At 40.5% G+C, this 24,288-nt stretch overlaps 1 protein-coding gene across 1 annotated transcript; it reads right to left on the bottom strand.

Annotated features, from left to right (window-relative positions):
- Positions 1 to 1,535: 1,535 nt before the first annotated feature.
- LOC139456541 (uncharacterized) lies at positions 1,536 to 23,488 on the bottom strand. The gene is made up of 19 exons (XM_071238311.1): positions 23,353 to 23,488; positions 21,810 to 21,886; positions 21,461 to 21,576; positions 20,621 to 20,710; positions 19,809 to 19,949; positions 17,254 to 17,369; positions 16,540 to 16,640; positions 15,077 to 15,165; positions 14,764 to 14,879; positions 14,121 to 14,245; positions 13,848 to 13,937; positions 13,251 to 13,423; positions 11,687 to 11,782; positions 11,276 to 11,404; positions 9,805 to 9,951; positions 8,807 to 8,891; positions 2,800 to 2,912; positions 2,507 to 2,660; positions 1,536 to 1,666 (listed from the first exon to the last, which is right to left on the bottom strand). The coding sequence occupies exons 1-19, from the start codon at positions 23,454 to 23,456 to the stop codon at positions 1,605 to 1,607; spliced, it is 2,124 nt and encodes a 707-aa protein (XP_071094412.1). The 5' UTR covers positions 23,457 to 23,488; the 3' UTR covers positions 1,536 to 1,604.
- Between the last annotated feature and the right edge of the window lie 800 nt (positions 23,489 to 24,288).

Genomic DNA, 24,288 nt, shown 5'->3' on the forward strand with positions numbered 1-24,288 from the left:
CGATCCACACAATTGGGATCGATGGCATGCATCAACCAAGTCAGCGAGCCTGACCACCCGATCCCGTTAGTCGCCTTTTACGACAAGCATAGTCACCTTTTACGGCAAGCATGGGTTGCTGAAGACCTATATCGATGATCTGATATGGTTCAGTCTCCATCAAATAGACAATTCCCTACCACTGAACTAGAAAAAATGGAGACCAGTGAGACCGCCTCATCTGTCTCATATTTAGATCTATGCAAGCTTCAGAGTGACAAAACACTCTCCACAAGACTGTGTGACAATAGGGGTGACTTCCATCTTTAAAAGAACTTTTTTATAATATCAGTGCTCATTTAATTCTCGGATTTTTAAAAGAAATACTATTATTAGATAAATTTTGAATTGTTTTAGAATAATTGGATATTATTGTCAATTGAGATGTATGAAGGTGGTGCCACTCGGGGTTAAAGTAGTGTAAAATTATGGTCCCCCTGACAGTGGCACATGAGTCCATCTATATTGAAGTAATTAATACCAACTAGTGTTTTAATTCCTTGATTGTGTTTTAATTTTTTAATATTGGTTAATATTTCGTACAACCACTCGTGACCAAAGTGATGGCATAAATCCTGCTGGGAATCATGCAGGAAGCAAAAGCGCTGTAAGTCCCCATGATCCCCAGTTAGGTAGTCTAGTTTAAAGTTTGGTTGCCAGTGGTCTATAGCCTGGTTTTATTTTTCTATTAAACAACTGACTGAAAACTTCTTTGTTTTAATATGGCTCAGGTTTGTATTATGTCTACACTGTGATATTTACCTTACCGTTTTACTGTCCCTTGACGACAGGAATTGTATAATAATAAACTTGTTCTCATCGCGATATGGCTGCAATAATGCCGATGCGATGTAAGATTATAACTCACTCACACTCACACTTTCCAACAGTCAACCTTTCCTTCATGTCGACCTGCAGTTCCAGCCCTTGGAGTCTACATTTCACAACTTCTGAGGTACAATCGAGCATGCTTCTTCTACCTGATCAAGGTTACAACATTCAAGGGTTCATCAAAGTTTTCTAAAGTTTTATGGTAGACATGTTCCCGTTTTTTAGGTGAACATTTAATTGCCTTTGCATGTGTTTGTGACGGTGGGACAGTATCACCTTTACGCGAACACCTGGTATCATCACTATTTAATAGTGGGGCAGTCGGGTAGCCTCGTGGTTAAAGCGTTCGCTCGTCACGCCGATGACCCGTGTTAGATTCCCGACATGGGTACAATGTATGAAGCCCATTTTTGGTGCTCCCGCCTTGATAGTGTTGGAATATTGCTAAAAGCAATGTAAACCATACTCACTCACTCACAATTTCGTAGTAAATCATAAACATCATGCCATAGTCGGAATCGTAAGTCGCTAATCGAAAATGCTTATGAATATGGAAGTTTTATCGCTTTTATCAATTATCTCTGTTATTTACAGACCGCCGTCATATAGCTGGAATATTGCTGAGTGCGGCGTTAAAAAACTAACCAACCAACAGTATGTCTGAAGCTTTATTCACATTATTACAAACACGCACGTCGTCTTGTACACAATTTTTGTAAAGACCTACGTGGACATTATCCAATGATAGATCCGTCGCATGAAGCCGGATGTGACGTGCTGTGATGCTGTGGGATAGCTGTAATAGAACCGTTCAAAAAGTTAGCTAAAATGTTCTTTCTGTGAACAGCATTATGAATGACAAATGTGGGTCTTATATGATTTGGTTTGGTTTGGTTTGTTGTTTTACGCCGCACTCAGCAATATTCCAGCTATAAGACGGCGGTCTGTAAATAATCGAGTCTGGAGCACACAATCCAGTGATTGACATCATGAACATCAACCCAGCAATTGGGATCGATGACATGCATCAACCATCCAGTTAGTCGCCTTTTACGACAAGCATAGTCGCCTTTTACGGCAAGCATGGGTTGCTGAAGACCTATTCTACCCCGAGTGTTCACGGATGAGGGGAAAAGACAACAGAGCTTAAATTACCTTTTGAAGCATTTGGTGACGAAAAGATTTTTTGTGAAAAAAAAGCAACAACCCAGCATAGAATATTTAAAATGTCCTCAAATGAGCAAGTTTCACGTTTTCTTTGATGGTCATAGTGTTTGTTTGTTGTTTAACGCCGCACTCAGCAATATTCCAGCTATATGACTACGGTCTGTAAATAATCGAATCTGGACCAGACAATCCAGTGATTGACATCATAAGCATCGATCCATGCTTTTGGGATCGATGACCTGCATCAACCAAGTCATCGAACCTCACCACCCGATCCCCGTTAGTCGCCTTTTACGACAAGCATAGTCGCCTCTTACGACAAAAATGGGTTGCTGAAGACCTATTCTAACCCGGATCTTCACGGGTCTCATAGTGTTTGTAATAAATAGGAAGATAACAGGTATACCTGTGTTATGACAAATATTTCTAATGTGCCAGCATACGTTGAAACGGGTCACACTCTCACTACCTTTCTGCCTATATCTAGGTCCCGTGGGTTGGCGTGGTCCTACAGCATCTATATCAATAGGCTGGGGAACTGACTTTAGTCTGGCCCAGGAATCTGCTGAACACCGGAACCGGAAGTCATATTCCCGAGGCGACCAAAAATCAGCAGGATTGGCCTAGAATCAAAATCAGTGTCATTAATATTGAACAATGCAAAAAAGATTAAACAAATTAAGGATAATTATACAGGATCATTTTATATATCTGCATTGCAATTGGTACAATTTCTGATGTACAACAAAGACGAGGGCTTACCCTGAAGTTATCATGAATGTCAAAGTATTCCTTCTTGTCAAGACCAGAGCCATGGTATTCAACGACATTCGGTCCACGCTTGTTGTAGTAGGCGTTATCGTAGATCTGATTGCCTTGATGCAAGAGACACAGAGAGTGAGTGAGGTTACACGACGCATTTATCAGAATTCAAATATTTCAGGAACACCCAAGACTGGGCTACGCAAATTGTAGTCGTCAGCAGAATCGAACCTGGGTATTTTGTCTGCTGCACACTATGAGTTACGTGTGTCACTTGGGCTTGTACACCACGAGACTGTAGGTTCAAAATTGCTAAAAGCGGCGTAAAACCAAACTGACTCACTCACTCAGGGGAAGAGGAGGTCTTCAGAAACCTACACTTGCCGCAAAAGGCGACTGTGCTTGTAAGAGGCGACAAACGGGATCGGGTGGTCAGGGTCGCTGACTTGGTTGCGGCATATCATCGTGTCTCAGTTGCGTAGATCGATGCTCAATCACTGGTCCAGACTCGATTATTTTCAGACCGCCGCCATATTGCTTGAATATTGCTGAGTGCGGCGTTAAACAACGAACAAACAAACAGACAAACATAGAAAAACCCGCACACCCCGCTTGTGACACATGTGACGAATTTATCATTTGTGTTCGCAAGTGGAGAGACTTATTTTCGATGAAATATGTTTTGTTACACTATCAGATCGTTCACAAGTAGAGAGATTTATTTCGGTGAAATATGTTTTGTTACACTATCAGATCGTTCACAAGTAGAGAGACTTATTTTCGATGAAATATGTTTTGTTACACTATCAGATCGTTCACAAGTAGAGAGACTTATTTTCGATGAAATATGTTTTATTACACTCTCAGATCGTTCACAAGTAGAGAGACTTATTTTCGATGAAATATGTTTTGTTACACTATCAGATCGTTCACAAGTAGAGAGACTTATTTTCGATGAAATATGTTTTGTTACACTCTCAGATCGTTCACAAGTAGAGAGACTTATTTTCGATGAAATATGTTTTGTTACACTATCAGCTCGTTCACAAGTAGAGAGATTTATTTCGGTGAAATATGTTTTGTTACACTATCAGATCGTTCACAAGTAGAGAGACTTATTTTCGATGAAATATGTTTTGTTACACTATCAGATCGTTCACAAGTAGAGAGACCTATTTTCGATGAAATATGTTTTGTTACACTCTCAGATCGTTCACAAGTAGAGAGACTTATTTTCGATGAAATATGTTTTGTTACACTATCAGATCGTTCACAAGTAGAGAGACTTATTTTCGATGAAATATGTTTTGTTACACTCTCAGATCGTTCACAAGTAGAGAGACTTATTTTCGATGAAATATGTTTTGTTACACTATCAGATCGTTCACAAGTAGAGAGACTTATTTTCGATGAAATATGTTTTGTTACACTATCAGATCGTTCACAAGTAGAGAGACTTATTTTCGATGAAATATGTTTTGTTACACTTTCAGATCACTGTGTTCACTTGTAGAGAGACCTATTGTCGGGGAAATATTATTTGTTACACTCTCAGATCGTTCACAAGTAGAGAGACTTATTTTCGATGAAATATGTTTTATTACACTATCAGATCGTTCACAAGTAGAGAGACTTATTTTCGATGAAATATGTTTTGTTACACTATCAGATCGTTCACAAGTAGAGAGACTTATTTTCGATGAAATATGTTTTGTTACACTATCAGATCGTTCACAAGTAGAGAGACTTATTTTCGGTGAAATATGTTTTGTTACACTATCAGATCGTTCACAAGTAGAGAGACTTATTGTCGGGGAAATATGTTTTGTTACACTATCAGATCGTTCACAAGTGGAGAGACCTATTTTCGATGAAATATGTTTTGTTACACTATCAGATCGTTCACAAGTGGAGAGACCTATTTTCGATGAAATATGTTTTATTACACTATCAGATCGTTCACAAGTAGAGAGACCTATTTTCGATGAAATATGTTTTGTTACACTCTCAGATCGTTCACAAGTAGAGAGACCTATTTTCGATGAAATATGTTTTGTTACACTCTCAGATCGTTCACAAGTAGAGAGACCTATTTTCGATGAAATATGTTTTGTTACACTATCAGATCGTTCACAAGTAGAGAGATTTATTTCGGTGAAATATGTTTTGTTACACTATCAGATCGTTCACAAGTAGAGAGACTTATTTTCGATGAAATATGTTTTGTTACACTATCAGATCGTTCACAAGTAGAGAGACTTATTTTCGATGAAATATGTTTTGTTACACTCTCAGATCGTTCACAAGTAGAGAGACTTATTTTCGATGAAATATGTTTTGTTACACTATCAGATCGTTCACAAGTAGAGAGACTTATTTTCGATGAAATATGTTTTGTTACACTCTCAGATCGTTCACAAGTAGAGAGACTTATTTTCGATGAAATATGTTTTGTTACACTATCAGATCGTTCACAAGTAGAGAGACTTATTTTCGATGAAATATGTTTTGTTACACTATCAGATCGTTCACAAGTAGAGAGACTTATTTTCGATGAAATATGTTTTGTTACACTTTCAGATCACTGTGTTCACTTGTAGAGAGACCTATTGTCGGGGAAATATTATTTGTTACACTCTCAGATCGTTCACAAGTAGAGAGACTTATTTTCGATGAAATATGTTTTATTACACTATCAGATCGTTCACAAGTAGAGAGACTTATTTTCGATGAAATATGTTTTGTTACACTATCAGATCGTTCACAAGTAGAGAGACTTATTTTCGATGAAATATGTTTTGTTACACTATCAGATCGTTCACAAGTAGAGAGACTTATTTTCGGTGAAATATGTTTTGTTACACTATCAGATCGTTCACAAGTAGAGAGACTTATTGTCGGGGAAATATGTTTTGTTACACTATCAGATCGTTCACAAGTGGAGAGACCTATTTTCGATGAAATATGTTTTGTTACACTATCAGATCGTTCACAAGTGGAGAGACCTATTTTCGATGAAATATGTTTTATTACACTATCAGATCGTTCACAAGTAGAGAGACCTATTTTCGATGAAATATGTTTTGTTACACTCTCAGATCGTTCACAAGTAGAGAGACCTATTTTCGATGAAATATGTTTTGTTACACTCTCAGATCGTTCACAAGTAGAGAGACCTATTTTCGATGAAATATGTTTTGTTACACTATCAGATCGTTCACAAGTAGAGAGATTTATTTCGGTGAAATATGTTTTGTTACACTATCAGATCGTTCACAAGTAGAGAGACTTATTTTCGATGAAATATGTTTTGATACACTATCAGATCGTTCACAAGTAGAGAGACCTATTTTCGATGAAATATGTTTTGTTACACTCTCAGATCGTTCACAAGTAGAGAGACTTATTTTCGATGAAATATGTTTTGTTACACTATCAGATCGTTCACAAGTAGAGAGACTTATTTTCGATGAAATATGTTTTGTTACACTCTCAGATCGTTCACAAGTAGAGAGACTTATTTTCGATGAAATATGTTTTGTTACACTATCAGATCGTTCACAAGTAGAGAGACTTATTTTCGATGAAATATGTTTTGTTACACTATCAGATCGTTCACAAGTAGAGAGACTTATTTTCGATGAAATATGTTTTGTTACACTTTCAGATCACTGTGTTCAATTGTAGAGAGACTTATTGTCGGGGAAATATTATTTGTTACACTATCAGATCGTTCACAAGTAGAGAGACTTATTTTCGATGAAATATGTTTTGTTACACCATCAGATCGTTCACAAGTAGAGAGACTTATTGTCGGGGAAATATGTTTTGTTACACTATCAGATCGTTCACAAGTGGAGAGACCTATTTTCGATGAAATATGTTTTGTTACACTATCAGATCGTTCACAAGTGGAGAGACCTATTTTCGATGAAATATGTTTTATTACACTATCAGATCGTTCACAAGTAGAGAGACCTATTTTCGATGAAATATGTTTTGTTACACTCTCAGATCGTTCACAAGTAGAGAGACCTATTTTCGATGAAATATGTTTTGTTACACTCTCAGATCGTTCACAAGTAGAGAGACCTATTTTCGATGAAATATGTTTTGTTACACTATCAGATCGTTCACAAGTAGAGAGATTTATTTCGGTGAAATATGTTTTGTTACACTATCAGATCGTTCACAAGTAGAGAGACTTATTTTCGATGAAATATGTTTTGTTACACTATCAGATCGTTCACAAGTAGAGAGACCTATTTTCGATGAAATATGTTTTGTTACACTATCAGATCGTTCACAAGTAGAGAGACTTATTTTCGATGAAATATGTTTTGTTACACTATCAGATCGTTCACAAGTAGAGAGACTTATTTTCGATGAAATATGTTTTGTTACACTCTCAGATCGTTCACAAGTAGAGAGACTTATTTTCGATGAAATATGTTTTGTTACACTATCAGATCGTTCACAAGTAGAGAGACTTATTTTCGATGAAATATGTTTTGTTACACTATCAGATCGTTCACAAGTAGAGAGACTTATTTTCGATGAAATATGTTTTGTTACACTTTCAGATCACTGTGTTCAATTGTAGAGAGACTTATTGTCGGGGAAATATTATTTGTTACACTATCAGATCGTTCACAAGTAGAGAGACTTATTTTCGATGAAATATGTTTTATTACACTATCAGATCGTTCACAAGTAGAGAGACTTATTTTCGATGAAATATGTTTTGTTACACTATCAGATCGTTCACAAGTAGAGAGACTTATTTTCGATGAAATATGTTTTGTTACACTATCAGATCGTTCACAAGTAGAGAGACTTATTTTCGATGAAATATGTTTTGTTACACTATCAGATCGTTCACAAGTGGAGAGACTTATTGTCGGGGAAATATTATTTGTTACACTATCAGATCGTTCACAAGTAGAGAGTTATTTTCGATGAAATATGTTTTATTACACTATCAGATCGTTCACAAGTGGAGAGACCTATTTTCGATGAAATATGTTTTATTACACTATCAGATCGTTCACAAGTAGAGAGACCTATTTTCGATGAAATATGTTTTGTTACACTCTCAGATCGTTCACAAGTAGAGAGACCTATTTTCGATGAAATATGTTTTGTTACACTATCAGATCGTTCACAAGTAGAGAGACTTATTGTCGGGGAAATATGTTTTGTTACACTATCAGATCGTTCACAAGTGGAGAGACCTATTTTCGATGAAATATGTTTTGTTACACTATCAGATCGTTCACAAGTAGAGAGACCTATTTTCGATGAAATATGTTTTGTTACACTCTCAGATCGTTCACAAGTAGAGAGACCTATTTTCGATGAAATATGTTTTGTTACACTATCAGATCGTTCACAAGTAGAGAGACTTATTATCGGGGAAATATTATTTGTTACACTATCAGATCATTGTGTTCCTCATGGAAACTCAAAATGTAAACAGGATCAATGATGACGTGACAAGTGGATGACGTCATGATGTCCGTATAGGCTAGCCGACCGTATGCTTTTTTTACACGAATGATTTAATCAGATAGCTAGATATTCTTAGAAGTAATAATAAAGATATAGGTAAATTTCTCCATCCTTTCTCACTCTCCCAACCCACCAACAGAGTTATTCAGAGAGTGGATTCTTTTAAATGCTTTTGATGAAAATAAGCCTTATGTTTAATTTTATTCATTAGAGACAATAGTTAGTTAAGTTGGGTTCCAGTAGGAATACGTGCCAAGGTTATGAACAAATTTGCATAATTATCTAAACAAATAAGATTATGAGCAACAAAATTGTATGTAACAGACAATGACAAAGTCAAATAAATTTGTATCTTTGAAACGTTAAGTGGTTTGTCATGGCTGTGGCTAGGGAAAAGAAAACAATTCTGCATATACAATAATTTGCATGACACATTATTGGAATGACCAGGGATAAAGTAGGAGTAATACCTCATCAATGAGGGTTTCTTTCTTACCCATAGGTGCCATAGGTTGATTGGACTTGATGGAGGCCAGTTTAGGGTACTTGTCTGACCACGGCTTGCTTGTGTAGGGATAGGACTAAAAGACAAAGTCTTGAGATCCGCGACTTCTCTTTGGTTGTTTGATGATGGTTTGTTGTTTTATGCCGCACTCAGCAATATTCCAGCTATATGACGGCGGACTGTTAATAATTGAGTCTGGACCAGACAATCCAGTGATTGACATCATGAGCATCGATGATACGATGACATGCATCAACAAAGTCAGCGAGCATGACCACCTGATCCCGTTAGTCGCCTTTTACGACAAGCATGGGTTGCTGAAGACCTATGCATACTATATTTAAAAAACAATTTATGAAACATTTGAGCATAACATTATAATACAGTTTTAAAACAGGGGTTATAGGCCACCATTAACCACAGCTTGGTCACCTCATGGGGGCTTTCAGTACCTCGGCTTCCTGCATGATACCCCAGCAGGATTTACGTTATCACTTTAGCTACAGGTGGTTGTGCATAATATTTGTCAATATTAAAACACACTGGTTGACATCGATTATGATAGGATGACGTGTCACAAGGGGGGACACTTTTTTTACGCTCCTGGACAGAGCCTTCAATAATGTCAATTGCTAATAGCATCACACCAAATTTAAAAACAAGCATTTATTTATTCAGATACATATTTAAAAATTATTATGGAGACATATTTCTTTCAAATAGCTGATAATAAGATGTCCGCTGACACGGGAAAAGAGATCTTTAAGATTTACGCTTGGATAATGTGAATCCCTTGCGATTGCAAAGTCCACACAGTCAAGCAATATATGCTTGACGGTGAACCTTTCATCACAAGGGATACACTTAGGAGGTTCGTCCTCATCTGTCTTAAGCAGATATTCGTGTGTAAAACGGCTGTGGCCAATACGACATCTTCGTTAAACGACCTCGTCTTGATGTGGGATGTGAAGGGACATTGCTATGATTACCTGTATAGTGTTAAAGAGCGTCGCCTGGTTGCTATTGTGATTGAGACCACGGCCGTCCACGTTGATGGGGTAGTTGACGGCATCGTAGAAGACGTTGTAGCGTATGATGTTGTCACGGCCACCCCCAATGTTGACGTGGTATTGGTTCTGTAATGAAATGAAATATTATTATTATTATTATTATTATTATTTACAGAAAGAAGGTTTGGGTGATCCAGTCCAGACAGCGAATGGGACTTCTCTCAGGAAGCGCTTCCTAGTCGAACCCATCCAGAACTTTTCGGAGAATGTGAAGACTCCCCAACACTGCAGGCTTCTGCATTACCCAGATTGTCAGAAGCGCCGTATTCCTGGCGGCAAACCCGGGTACTCTCCCAATGTCAGTCAACAGATTTGGAGGAACTAAACCTAGGGCACCGAGAACAATGGTGAGTCGAACAACTTGGTACTTGGGATGCAAGCGTGACAATTCGACAGGTCAGCACATTTGCCATGTTTTTCCTGAATCTTGTCAATGACATTGGTGTAAAAAGGGACAGAAAGTTCAATAATATAATGAATTCATTGGATTTATCAAAAAGGACAAGATCAGCAGGTCTGTTGGCCTGGATATGTCTGAGGCTGTATACGGGCATATTCCAAAGAATTTTGTATTTATCATTTTCCATGACGCCCTCTACATATTCTGGGTCGTACCATGGATGGACCTCTGTGTCAAAATCACAAGCATGACGAAGACGGAAATAAAATGATCGAGCCACTCCATCATGTCGTTTAAGATACTGTGTTTGTGCCAAAGCTTGGAATCCACTGACAATGTGTTGGACAGTCTCATTAAATTCATTACACAATCTACATTTCATATTTACATTTTGATGCAAAATCACACATTGACGGTTTCGAGTGGGAAGTGACTGGTCCTGAGCAGCAAACAGAAAGCGTTCTGTTTCACTTTTCAGGCCAGCCGACCTCAACCAAGCGAAGGACTCTTCAGGGTTTCTGATCTTCTCAACACACTGCACATAAACTCGATGCAGTGGTGGTTCAAATAGCCTCTCCTTGAAAAAACTGAGTCTGGTCCGATTTGATATGGCATTTCCCTTAGTTGACACTTATTTCTGTACAGTCCAGCAGATCAGAACTATCAACTTAATAAACACTGACATTGAGATTATGTCCCACATCCTTGGCTCGTTTCAGAAAACTGTGGAATGCCTTGTTTTCATCAGTCTTGACATGTTTCACAAAAGTATCACCAGACAAATAAATGTGTGCAAAAGTGCACAAAACAATTCTATCATGAAGAGCCTCCACATTAATCAATCCACCCCCTCCCTTTATTATTATTATTATTATTATTATTACTACTACTACTAGTAGTAGTAGTAGTAGTAGAAGTAGAAGCCGAAGTAGTAGTAGTAGTAGCAGCAATGGTAGTAGTAGTATGAATGAATGAATGATGAATGTCTACCTGGTAGAAGACGTTGTGTTCGATGGTGACGCTGGAGTACTGGTCGTCCAGCATGATGCCTCTGTTCTCTGCCCCCGGCATGTTCTTCACAACGTTGTGGATGTAGTTGTATCGTATCACGTTGCCACGCTGCAGATAAAATCGTATAAGCGCAATCATGCTTTTTTCAGTTACATCATTATCATGAAAAGAGATTCATGGAAAAGTCGTTGTGAAAAAACCCTGCTAACCACGACCCTCATGTTTTGGTGCTCAGTGATTAAACCCGGGTAATCAGGCAACACGAAAAAACATAGAAATTCGTTAAAGGCATACAAGGTAATAATTAGAATATTTGGGTGGCAATAACTTATTACTTTCTCAATTGAAAACACACTATAGAATAGGTAATAGATGTATTGTCTTACTCACTGCGGCCCAGTCTCTGCCAGAATGCACTGCACCACAATCAGTGCTGTTCGCGCACATATGGTGAATGTGGTTGTACTCCATTATGTTGTCGTTACCCTGTCAATCAGAACCTAGTTTATAAACTCATATGATGCAGCGTGTGTGAGCGGAGCAATTAATGATTACAATATCTGCACAGAAACTCACGACAATGTCTAGATCAAGACGAAAACATCCTGTTTTAAATTTGTGGCAGTGAGATGAAAGAGATAGAACTATTTCCATAATCATACGAAATCTCTGTTAAAAGTAGCGAATCGTGTATGCTTTTTATAACCCCGTTTACGAAGTAAATCGGGGGTATATAGTGTTCCGTTCGTCCGTCCTTCCATCCGAGCTTTTGTACGGCCCATAACTTTTTACCCATGCACCCTAGCTTCACCAAACTTGCTACACACATTTACCAGAATGAGTACGTGTGCCTTTTGCTAGTTTGAAGATTCTGATTTTTTAAATTTTTGCCGTTTCTATGGAAACATTAAGAAACTTAAACTTTTAGGGTGGGTGTTTTGTACGGCCTATATTTTTTTAACTATGCACCCTAGCTTCACCAAACTTTCTACACACATTAACCACAGTGAGTACTTGTGCCTTTTGCTAGTTTGAAGATTCCGAATTATTAAATTTTTGCCGTTCCCATGGAAACATTAAGAAACTTAAACTTTTAGGGTGGGTGTTTTGTACGGCCCATATCTTTTTAACCATGCACCCTAGCTTCACCAAACTTTCTACACACATTTACCACAATGAGTACTTGTGCCTTTTGTTAGTTTGAAGATTCTGATTTTTTTAATTTTTGCCGTTTCCATGGAATCATGGTGAAACATAAATTTTGGGTAGTTTTTGTACGATCCATGTTTACAATATTATGTATCCTAGCTTCAGCAAACTTGCTACATTAACCACTATGATTGTTTTTTTTATCTTCTATAAGATTCTGAAAGTTTTCTCTTTTGCTGTTTTCATGGAAACATCCGGGTCAATTGTCACTGGAACTCAATCTTAGTTTTTAAAACATTCAAGTTAAAATCAGTTAGAAATATGAAATATTTCATTAATTAACAAACTATTTACTATTTGTTGTTGACCAGCGGGGATAACGGGGCTATGTGAGCTTTGCTCACTTCTTTTTTGTTGGTTACAGCGACGAGTAGTTGGTTGGTTGGTTTGTTGTTTAACGCCGCACTCAGCAATACTCCAGCTATATGACGGCGGTCTGTAAATAATCGAGTCTGGACCAGACAATCCAGTGATTAATATCATGATCATCGATCCACGCAATTGGGATTGATGACATGCATCAGCCAAGTCAGCGAGCCTGACCACCCGATCCCGTTAGTCGCCTTTTACGACAAGCATAGTCACCTTTTACGGCAAGCATGGGTTGCTGAAGACCTATTCTAGCCCGGAACTTCACGGGTCTATTACCTTTAGAAGGTTTGATGTAGGGTTTCAAGTGACAGATCATTTACAAGGTTGTTTTTGATACACGCAAACAAGATTTTGATGATGCCGATAGACATACCCCCCACATCAATCCTGTGTATTGGCCGTCGTGCAGGTGGTTGTAACGGACCACGTTGCCAACGCCGCCGATAGAAACCGCGTTGTAACCAACGCCCCCGACACGGGCAAACTTCCAAATATGATTGTCTTCGACCACGTTGCCAGAGGGCGTTAACTTCTTCCGATCGCCACCTGTATACAAAACAAAGCAATATGTTCACAATGATACTGTAATTCCCCCAATTGGGATCGATGACATGTATCAACCAAGTCAGCGAGCCTGACCTCCCGATCCCTTAAGTCGCCTTTTACGACAAGCATAGTCGCCTATCGCAAGCATGGGTTGCTGAAGAACTATTCTACCCCGGATCTTCACAGGTCCTACGTCCTACGAGATATCATAGTTCAGTAAAAGAATTAAACGAGTATGTTTTTTTGCCGCTGTTAGTAGTATTCTAGCAGTGTCATGCAGTGGCGCCAGAAGTAGACGTCACACATTTTACCCATGTTGTAATCGAACCCGGGTCTCCGACGTGATGCGCTTGTCTGACCACCAGGCTAAATCACCACCCCCTTAAGAGTTTGGATATTTTACTATTTTGAGTTGTATAGTTACCGCTGACGGAGACGCCTCCGTTGGTGTAATGGACGTCACACTGGGACACTGTGACATGGCTACTTCCGGGAAAATGGACGCCATACGAACCTGAGGATGTAAAATATGAAAAGAAAAGACAGTTAATGAAGTAGAATAAAGACGATGCAGACAGAAGGACAGTAACCAAGTACCATGTTTCAGTAACATTATGCGAGTATGCGGTATATTTGAGTTTACCTGGGTATTGTCATTGTAACAATATATTCACATATTCTCGCAGCTATGTCTCACCCATATTCTTTATTTCCATGTTCTGAACGTTGATGTTGTGTAGATTGCTTCCCGTGATGCCCTCGTGGCGACACGCCTCCAAAGTAAACCCCTCGAAATTGAGGTTTCCCACTCCTTGATCCATGCTGCCAGAGAAGTAAGATAAACGTGGTATACTGACATTTTGACATTCTTGATCGAGCTTGATTGAAAATGGAATCAAATCTAAAACTTACGAATATCGAAAATTTGCTGAAAGAGATTCCATGAGGTGTAAAAGGCAAAATAGGGATTAAACTTATATGGATGCATTATTCGTCATTATTATATGAATGAAATCAGTATTTGCTCCATAAAATACAGACCCATGAAGATCCGGGGTAGAATAGGTCTTCAGCAACCCATGCTTGTCTTGTCCAGACTCGATAATTTACAGCTGGAATATTGCTGAGTGAGGCGCAAAACACAAACCAACCAACCATAAAGTACAACGTTTCTTCTTTTATAAATCTGCACTAATAATTAATTCATGACTTGGATTAAGAAAAGTTGAATTTTATTGCTACTGCTTCTGCCATTGGAGACTTTTTTGAGCGTGTTTATTGTGTTGAGACTGTTTCACACCCTTTTCATAATTGACTAAGACTGATAAAGAAACACGTGCCTGATGCAGTCGTTGATGAGAGACACGGTGATGATGTCAGAGGAGGCCAAGGTGCCCGTCCTTGTGTTGGGCCAGATGTACAGGTTGCCATTGGATCGGTCCATATAGTACTCTCCCTGTAGAGGAGGATAATACGAGGCATAATTTGACGAGATAATGATTTCGGACAATCACTTGAAAAAGGTGTTTTCCTACATCGTGTGCGTCAAGACTAAAGGATCTACATATGATTGGCGGCTGTAAGTTACAATAAACTGTATTTTTACAGAGGCTCGCGTAGGGGGAGGAAGGGAAAGAGGAAGTTTTTTCTCACCGGCTGATCCAGCTCTGAGAGCATGTTGAATACCCGGAAGTAACCACCCTGATTGTCAGCATAGGCCAGATGGGCCGGGTTGTAATGACCTGGGCAGAATTGAATAGTTCTTTATGTTTATGTCCAGGTATGAGCCAGTAGCTTTGTAATAATCTTTTTTTTCTGAGTCCACTATACTAAAAGTGATAGGTAGAACTTGTCTGAAAAATATTTTGGACTGAATGTGCAGTCCCCTATGCCAACTATATCTCGTAAACATAATTTGTGGGATATATATTGCATGTTCAGAGCAAAGACCAAACCCTTGATCTAATCTGTATAATTGTAATAATCTCTTTTTCTGAGGGCAACAGTAAATAAAAAGAATAAACATATATACTTTGTTTATATAAGGCAATGCTTCAGTTCACTAGTTGACTGACAAAACATTGAAACTTTCATTTTTGTTCTGTTGCTGAAAAGGGGCAGTCGGGTAGCCTTGTTGTTAAAGCCTACGCTCGTCACGCCGACGACCCGGGTTTGATTCCCGACATGGGTACAATGTGTGAAGCCCATTTCTGGTGTCCCCGCCGTGATATTGCTGGAACATTGCTAAAAGCAGCATAAAACCATACTCACTCACTCTGTTGCTGACACAAAAATACAACTCTGATAGTGTCTAAATCTTTCTAAGTCGTGCATGAATAGATTAAGAGTATTCCCACTGTCTATATTGACTATGGTTGTTTTATGAAAAGATTCATGAAGATTGATACAAAGTGAAGGGACTCTGAAGCAAACCTGTACAGCAACTTACTTTACGAAAACAAACACTTGAAATCCCCAAACAAGATTGGCACCAGTTGTGAAGTTGTTTTTCATAAGAAATGTGCGTTTAATGATAAAAGCACCAAAATTGGTTATCATACATAAGAAACCTGTCTGATATAATTTCAGATATGGAGGCACCTAAACTTTTGACTGTGTCCGCATGCGCATAAGATTATAAAGTCCCAATGTGGCTGATATGCAAAGTTTTAAAATCATATGGGGAAGAGATGTGGAGATTTTTCTCCTTGTTTGTTTCATTGCAAATAGCAAACATATATCGAAAAAGCAAAAGGCAGTAGTTAAGGACCAAACTGATATATTTGTAAAGTTTCAGGTGGGGGGCATCAAGGAAAAAACGGCGGACGTACGGACATGCTATTTCCCCCGAATAAAAATGAAGAAAACAGAACTCACATCTTCTGCTAAAAACGCACAGGCAGTGACTATTATCGTGCTCAACCACAACTGAGAGACAAATATGGAACAGAAAGATCTGTCTTAGAAGACAACTTATGGCTCTCTGAAGATGTACAAAACTGACCGATGTTGCAGACATATCAGGGAGATGTCACTCACCGAACATTTTGATTGAAGGACAAAAGATATAATAATGCGCCGGGGATTAAAACGTCCCAGATCTCAACTCTACTGACCTACTCTGAGTCCGTAGTGTGTGTCAGTTGCCAGTGTGATCTGATGTTTGTGAGTGTCGATGTGGCTGATACTGGCAGCGTCGTCCGCCCAGCTCCAGTACCTGTACAAACAGCAACACTGGTAATTCTATACTTTGAGATACATACTTTATACTTCGGTGAATTAATTTGTGGTTGTAAATTCGTTTAACTTTGAAAATGTTACATAACGCACACAACGCAACGCAACGCAACGCAACGCAACGCAACACGCCTTATCAAGACCTGGCCCATTCTTTAACATGTGGGGGGCACGGGTGGCCCAGTCGTCTAAGTCGCCCCGATTCGCTGTGCAGAGTTGCGTCCCTTGGGCACGCCAGAAACCTATGGTTGTTCGAATCCCGGTTCGCCCCGATTTTGTTTCTAGGTTTGTCAGCACCATACCCGTGCTCGTGGGTTTCACCGAAGTGGTAAACATCTGAGACCTGCATCACTTGGGGCTTTCCTCCAACATTAAGCTGACACGCCGCGATATAACTGGGTTATAGCAGTGCCTCACCCGAGACTCAATTTGACCACAGCCCATCTAACCCTATCCTATGCAATGCACATCCTATCCGGGCTGGCAATAACGGAATTTGAATATTATCCATAACTGCATTGATTCCATAACACCAACTTCATTTGCCTTTTATGTTGCTTCATTATTACTGTATAAGTATTTCTGAAGGTTACCAGAAGCCGTAAGCCCATGGTTCTTTCTCGTGCACCCATCTGGAGTCTTCGGACGTGCTGTAGGTGAAGACCTTGCCACGCCTGCCCCCAGGAACAGAGTCGACGTTCAGGAATTTCTGAAAGACATAAGAGTGTGTACTGTACATTTTGAGTTATTGCCCGAGAAGGGGCGGTCGGGTAGCCTAGTGGTTAAAGCGTTCGCTCGTCACGCCGAAGACTCAGGTTCAATTCCCGACATGGGTACAATGTGTGAAGACCATTTCTGGTGTCCCCCGCCGTGATATTGCTGGAATATTGCTAAAAGCGGCGCAAAACCATACTCACTCACTCACTTTTGCCCGAGAAACTATGTTCAATATTTAATTTCGAGGTATGCTTATCAAAGCATTCAAAATATATATGTGCATTACTAGCGAGACGATTTATACTGCTTCAAGGTAGATACCATATGGTTCATGCTACATGTTTCACCTAAATTGTCGAAACTAGCTTTTCAAGCTAAGATTTATCAAAGTCTTCAACAATCCAAAAACATTCATCCTGCTTCTTTATGTATATAGACTTTAAATGGCACTGTTGTCATTAAGCATGTTTTTCCTTCAATGTATTGCGACAATTGGTATGGATACAGGGAGTATGCTTTTGATAGGATCCTACGCCGATCTGGATCTAATACTCTGTAGGGAACTGGATCAAACTGTTTCATCTCTCTCTGGATATCATACTCAGTAGGGAACTAGATCAAACAGTTTCATCTCTCTCTGGATCTCATACTCAGTAGGGAACTAGATCAAACAGTTTCATCTCTCTCAGGATCTCATACTCAGTAGGGAACTAGATCAAACTGTTTCATCTCTCTCTGGATCTCATACTCAGTAGGGAACTAGATCAAACAGTTTCATCTCTCTCTGGATCTCATACTCAGTAGGGAACTAGATCAAACTGTTTCATCTCTCTCTGGATCTCATACTCAGTAGGGAACTAGATCAAACAGTTTCATCTCTCTCTGGATCTCATACTCAGTAGGGAACTAGATCAAACTGTTTCATCTCTCTCTGGATATCATACTCAGTAGGGACCTAGATCAAACAGTTTCATCTCTCTCTGGATCTCATACTCAGTAGGGAACTAGATCAAACTGTTTCATCTCTCTCTGGATCTCATACTCAGTAGGGAACTAGATCAAACAGTTTCATCTCTCTCTGGATCTCATACTCAGTAGGGAACTAGATCAAACTGTTTCATCTCTCTCTGGATCTCATACTCAGTAGGGAACTAGATCAAACTGTTTCATCTCTCTCTGGATCTCATACTCAGTAGGGAACTAGATCAAACAGTTTCATCTCTCTCTGGATCTCATACTCAGTAGGGAACTAGATCAAACAGTTTCATCTCTCTCTGGATCTCATACTCAGTAGGGAACTAGATCAAACTGTTTCATCTCTCTCTGGATCTCATACTCAGTAGGGAACTAGATCAAACTGTTTCATCTCTCTCTGGATCTCATACTCAGTAGGGAACTGGATCAAACTGTTTCATCTCTCTCCTTTCTAATATTGGTACTGGACCAAGTCTTGCTGTCTTGTTCTTCCCTCCTTATACGGTACTTGGCCAATACAGACTGCTGGGCAAAAGAACGTATAATTCACACTCCACTGTTATCCTAACTGTGGTGGGATACCCATTGATAGGATGCATGTACTATCGCCAATGATACCCGTATCAAATACATAACCGTCGATTTACCATTTCTTGTCTGTTTCCTTTTTGGTCACCATCAAACATGGGTGGACACTTTCTTTTGCCCAGCAGTTTAGCTCCTCCTTCCTACCCCATAAGGGTACTGTGACATTCTTCTCCCCGTTTCTACCTCATTAGTGTAACGGGCCAAATCTGCCCCTCCCGTCTTACATCATTAGGGTACTGGGCGAGCTTAGCTGTTTATCCCTTCCTACCTCATTGGGGTACTGTGCCAATCTGGCTCTACCTTCCTACCTCATTAGGGCACTGGGCCAATCTGGCTCAACCTTCCTACCTCATTAGGGTACTGGGCCAATCTGGCTCAACCTTCCTACCTCATTAGGGTACTGGGCCAATCTGGCTCAACCTTCCTACCTCATTAGGGTACTGGGCCAATCTGGTTTTATCTTCCTACCTCATTAGGGTACTGGGCCAATCTGGTTTTATCTTCCTACCTCTTTAGGATACTGGACCCATCTGGTTTTATCTTCCTACCTCATTAGGGTACTGGGCAAATTTGGCTCTACCTTCCTATCTCATTAGGGTACTGGGCCAATCTGGCTCTACCTTCCTACCTCATTCGGGTACTTCGCCAATCTGGCTCTACCTTCCTACCTCATTAGGGTACTGGGCCAATCTGGCTCTAACTTCCTACCTCATTAGGGTACTGGGCAAATCTGGCTCTCCCTCCCTACCTCATTAGGGCACTGGGCCAATCTGTTTTTCCCTTCCTACCTCATTAGGGTACTGGGCCAATCTGTTTTTCCCTTCCTACCTCATAAGGGTACTGGGCCAATCTGGTTCTCCCTTCCTACCTCATTAGGGTACTGGGCCAGTCTGGATGGCTCCCCGTTGATGAAGATCTCCAGCCATGAGATCCTGGAGCGGTAGAAGCCAAAGTTTGACATCTTGCCATAGTCGGTGACGCCTGCACTAGGTAGGTGCAACTGCATCACCTGAAATAGAATAGAGGTACTGGAGCAGAGTACCACATACCATTTGATCAGAACTTCCGAATTGTATCTGAGATACATATTGATGAGTTAAGTGGGTGACACATAACTGAAGTTTGAACGCTGTTACAATTATACAGTGATGTGTAAATTCAATGTCTGTATAAATTCCAGGGAATGTCGTTATTTACTCCCCAGGCTGAGGCTTAAAAACCAACACAGTTTCCACCAGAAGCCACGTCGAGTTGATCTTAGCAAATAGGTCGCAACTCAACTGGGATTACTGTGAACATATTGTCCCTCCGTTTGTTTGACTTAACGAAGAGCAAAATTTGTTTCAACCACATCTGGCAAAAACATTTTGCCTCAGATTTCACACACACACACACACACACACACACACACACACACACACACACACACGCGCTCACTATTCGTTGTGAGTCCTAAACATTAAATGTCTCCTCTGTTCAGAAAAAAACATGGCCTATGTACTTATGTAACCACTTTCCCGACAGCGTCTATCATACAGCGTCATATAAATGCTGCTGATAATTTTCAGCATCCAGCTCACTGAGATAATCAGTTCTAAGTACAAAATGCCCCAATGGTTATGAAAATTATGATGTTTTCTATCAGTACGTAAACGGACATGGCTAGACAGGTATATTTACCTTTGACCTTGAATTTGGTGGCAGCATATTCAGCACGTTGCTGTCTGTCACGTGGGTAAACATGTGCGCTGAAATCTGCTTGCCTCCTGTCTGGTGACATCATAACAGGTAGCATTTTTGAAAAAATCCTTATTGAATTATGTTTGTTATTGATGTTATTATGCAACGTTATTAATTTACATAGATGTACCGTAGGTATTATTGTTGATTGTTCATCATGTTTGGTGTTTGGTGAAGGGAAACTGTTTTGTTAACTTTGATTCTGAAAATTGTAATTTATAATGTTAATTTGTTCATGTAAGCCTTGAATCTGTAACCGCTAACCTTGGTAACTGATCTAGCGTAGGGTTTAGGACGTCTATAATAGCTATGTGGACACTACCCCCTCTGATCTGCCTACTCACCACTCGGACCTGCCTACTCACCACGTGAATCTCCACACTCATTACGTGTGCCCCACCAATCAACACGTGAAACTATCCACTCGCCACTTGGACCTTCCAGTTACCAGGTGGACCTCCTCACTCATCACTTTGACCTCTCCACCTTTCTCGTGGACCTCCCCACACATTACTTAGACCTCCCCATCTCCCGTCTAGTGAACTTGTCCAGTCACCACTTAAACCTCCCCATTCGTCCAGTGGACCTCTCCACGCAATATTTGGACCTCCATTAATGTAGTGGACGTACCCGTTCACCACGCGGACCTCTCCCCACCCCACATGTGACTCTACTCATCACGCGGAACTCCCCACCCACCCCACATGTGACTCTACTCACCACGCGGACCTCCCACTCACCACGCGGACCTCCCAACTCAGCACGTGTGCCCCCACTCACCACGTGGACCTCCTGGTCCTGGTAGGCTCTGAAGGTGACAGGCTGGGAGTAGGGGTGGGTGAAGTGTAGGGTGGACTGCAGGTTGTGGTAGCCTCCCATCAGCTCCACGTACACCGCTGCAGGAAGAGAAGGTGTGGAAGGAATAAAGTTAGCACCACGTATATCTCAATCCTTTTATCTCATTCCAAACAAAGAAAACTTCTAAAACATATCTTCACTAACAAATGTTGACGACGAATTATCATGAGGAAAGAAAACAATAATATGAACGTGACGGGAGAAGGCACTTACTGATGTCCATGAGTGTAGATCACAACATTCTGAAAGGTGAGCTGCAGAACCTACTCACTGTTGTCCTTGATGCCACTGCTGTCCAGTAACTGCCTGGCCTTGTCCAGGGTGGCAACCGGGTGGGACGCATCCAACCTGGGTACATTAACACAGTTAGTGGATACTGGATGGGGGTGGGGTGTACACTAAACAGGTGTATGTAATGAGGAGAGGGCTTGTTTGTTGGCATTATAACTGATGAGTATCTTTACGCTAGATGGGGGCACGTGTGGCCCAGTCGTTTGAGGCGCCGCGATTCGCTGTGTAGGGTTGCGTCCCTTGGGCACGCCAGAAACCTATGATTGTGGGTTCGAATCCCGACTCGACCCGATTATGTTTCTAGGTTTGTCAGCACCATACCCGTGCTGAAGTGGTAAACGTCTAAGACCTGCATCACTTGGGGCTTTCCTTCCACATTAAGCTGACACGCCGCGATATAACTGGAATATTGTTAAAAAGCGGCGTTAAACCTAACTCACTCACTCACTCACTCACTCACTCACTCACACTTACACTAGATTGGTAGATCTGGTTATGGTCACAAGTGAATTATTTGACTTGTTTCTCGTCAAACAATGTACATTTCTGATGGAAGGGACAAATGCACAGTTCTTTCAGGAAAAGCGTTATTCTATCACTGGACTGTTTAGTCAACTATCTCTGGATTGTCTGGTCCTCTATCTCTGGATTGTCGGGTCCACTACCTCTGGATTGTCGGGTCAACTACCTCTGGATTGTTTGGTCCACTATCTCTGGATTATCTGGTCCACTATCTCCGGATTGTCTGGTCCACTATCGCTGGATTGTCTATCTCTTGGTTGTCTGGTCCACTATGTCTGGATTGTCTGGCCCACTACCTCTGGATTGTCGGGTCCACCACCTCTGGATTGTCTGATCCACTATCTCTGGATTGTCTGGTCCACTATCTCTGGATTGTCTGGTCAGGACTTGATTGTGTCATGGCAGGAGCACTACTACGCGGACCCCTGGTATCATAAGTGACTTTCAGTGATCCATGCACCACTAGTTTGACTTTTTTACATGCAATGGATGCTTATAATCGAGACTGGTTATTCTCTGGCGTTGACATTTATATTATCTAGAGGTTTGTATTACGACCATGACCCGTGAAGATTCCGGGGTAGAATAGGTCTTCAGCAACCCATACTTGCCGTAAAAGGCGACTATGCTTGTCGTAAGAGGCGACTTACGGGATCGGGTGGTCAGACTCGCTGACTTAGTTGATACATGTCATCGATCCCAATTGCGAGGATCGATGCTCATAATGTCAATCACTGGATTGTCTGGTCCAGACTCGATTATTTTACAGACCGCCGTCATATAGCTGGACTATTGCGGCGTTAAACAACAACCAAACAAAAAAACAAAAATATTCCACAATAGTTTGTTGTTTATACCTTGAAACCATTCTCGCCATATAAATATAATTTCATATTGAAATTACAATTTGAATTTGAATATGATATTGACATTGTAATCATAAAACACTAAGTTCATCTGTGTCAGTTTCTGACAAAGAACAAAAGTACGCGAGTGCTTACCCTGAGTTCCCGTCTGAGCCCTTGGGGCTAACGTAGATGTGGACTGTCTTGGAGTGACCCAGGGGCAACAACAGCCCCAGACACACAGCGACTACCCACGTCATTGTTTGGTTTTAAGTGGTACAGTGTTGGAGGTTATAATAGTTCTAAGGAGTACATAGACAGCTCGATATAGACGGGAACCAACAGCTTGAGATCGTGGCCTTGAGCCAGATAGGGATCAGAAAGTATTTCTACTGGTTTGGTTTGGTTTGGTTTGTTGTTTAACGCCGCACTCAGCAATATTCCAGCTATATGACAGCGGTCTGTAAATAATCGAGTCTGGACCAGACAAGCCAGTGATTGACAGCATGAGCATCGATCCACGCAATCGGGATACGATGTATCAACCAAGTCAGCTAGCCTGACTACCCGATCCCGATAGTCGCCTCTTTCGACAAGCATGGTTTGCTGAAGACCTCTTCTACCTCGGATCTTCACGGGTCAGAGAGATTTAGACATTATCAGAGTTGTGTTTTTGTTTCAGCAACAGAACAAAAATGAATGTTTCAATGTTTTGTCAGTCAGCTAGTGAACTGAAGCATGTCATATATAAACTAAATGTATATGTTCATTTACCAGTGCTTGATATCATGAGCATCGATCCACCCAATTGGGATCGATGACATGCATCAACCGAGTCAGCGAGCCTGACCACCCAGCTCAGTCGCCTCAGTCGCCTTTTACGACAAGCATAGTCACCTTTTACGGTTGCTGAAGACATATTCTACCCCGGAATCTTCACGGGTCTGAGAAGTGTGTATATAAATCAGGTTATATCCCGGCATATCGTTTTATGCTTTTGAAGACAATCCAGGATGCAATTTGATGAAATAAAAGATGAAAATTGTTACCTTAGAAAGGATCAGATATTGGTATGAAAGCTGAACTGAAAAT

This window comes from Haliotis cracherodii, unplaced genomic scaffold (assembly GCF_022045235.1).
Source record: "Haliotis cracherodii isolate W230 unplaced genomic scaffold, xgHalCrac1.p SCAF_11, whole genome shotgun sequence".
Lineage (NCBI taxonomy): Eukaryota > Metazoa > Mollusca > Gastropoda > Lepetellida > Haliotidae > Haliotis > Haliotis cracherodii.

Coding starts and splice junctions, on each gene's coding strand:
- LOC139456541 (XM_071238311.1), bottom strand. CDS start 23,456: ATGACGTGGGTAGTCGCTGTGTGTCTGGGGCTGTTGTTGCCCCTGGGT. Junction 20,711..21,460: donor AGGACCAGGAGGTCCACGTG/GTGAGTGGGGGC, acceptor TGATGTCACCAG/ACAGGAGGCAAGCAGATTTC. Junction 17,370..19,808: donor TGGCCCAGTACCCTAATGAG/GTAGGAAGGGAG, acceptor TATGTCTTTCAG/AAATTCCTGAACGTCGACTC.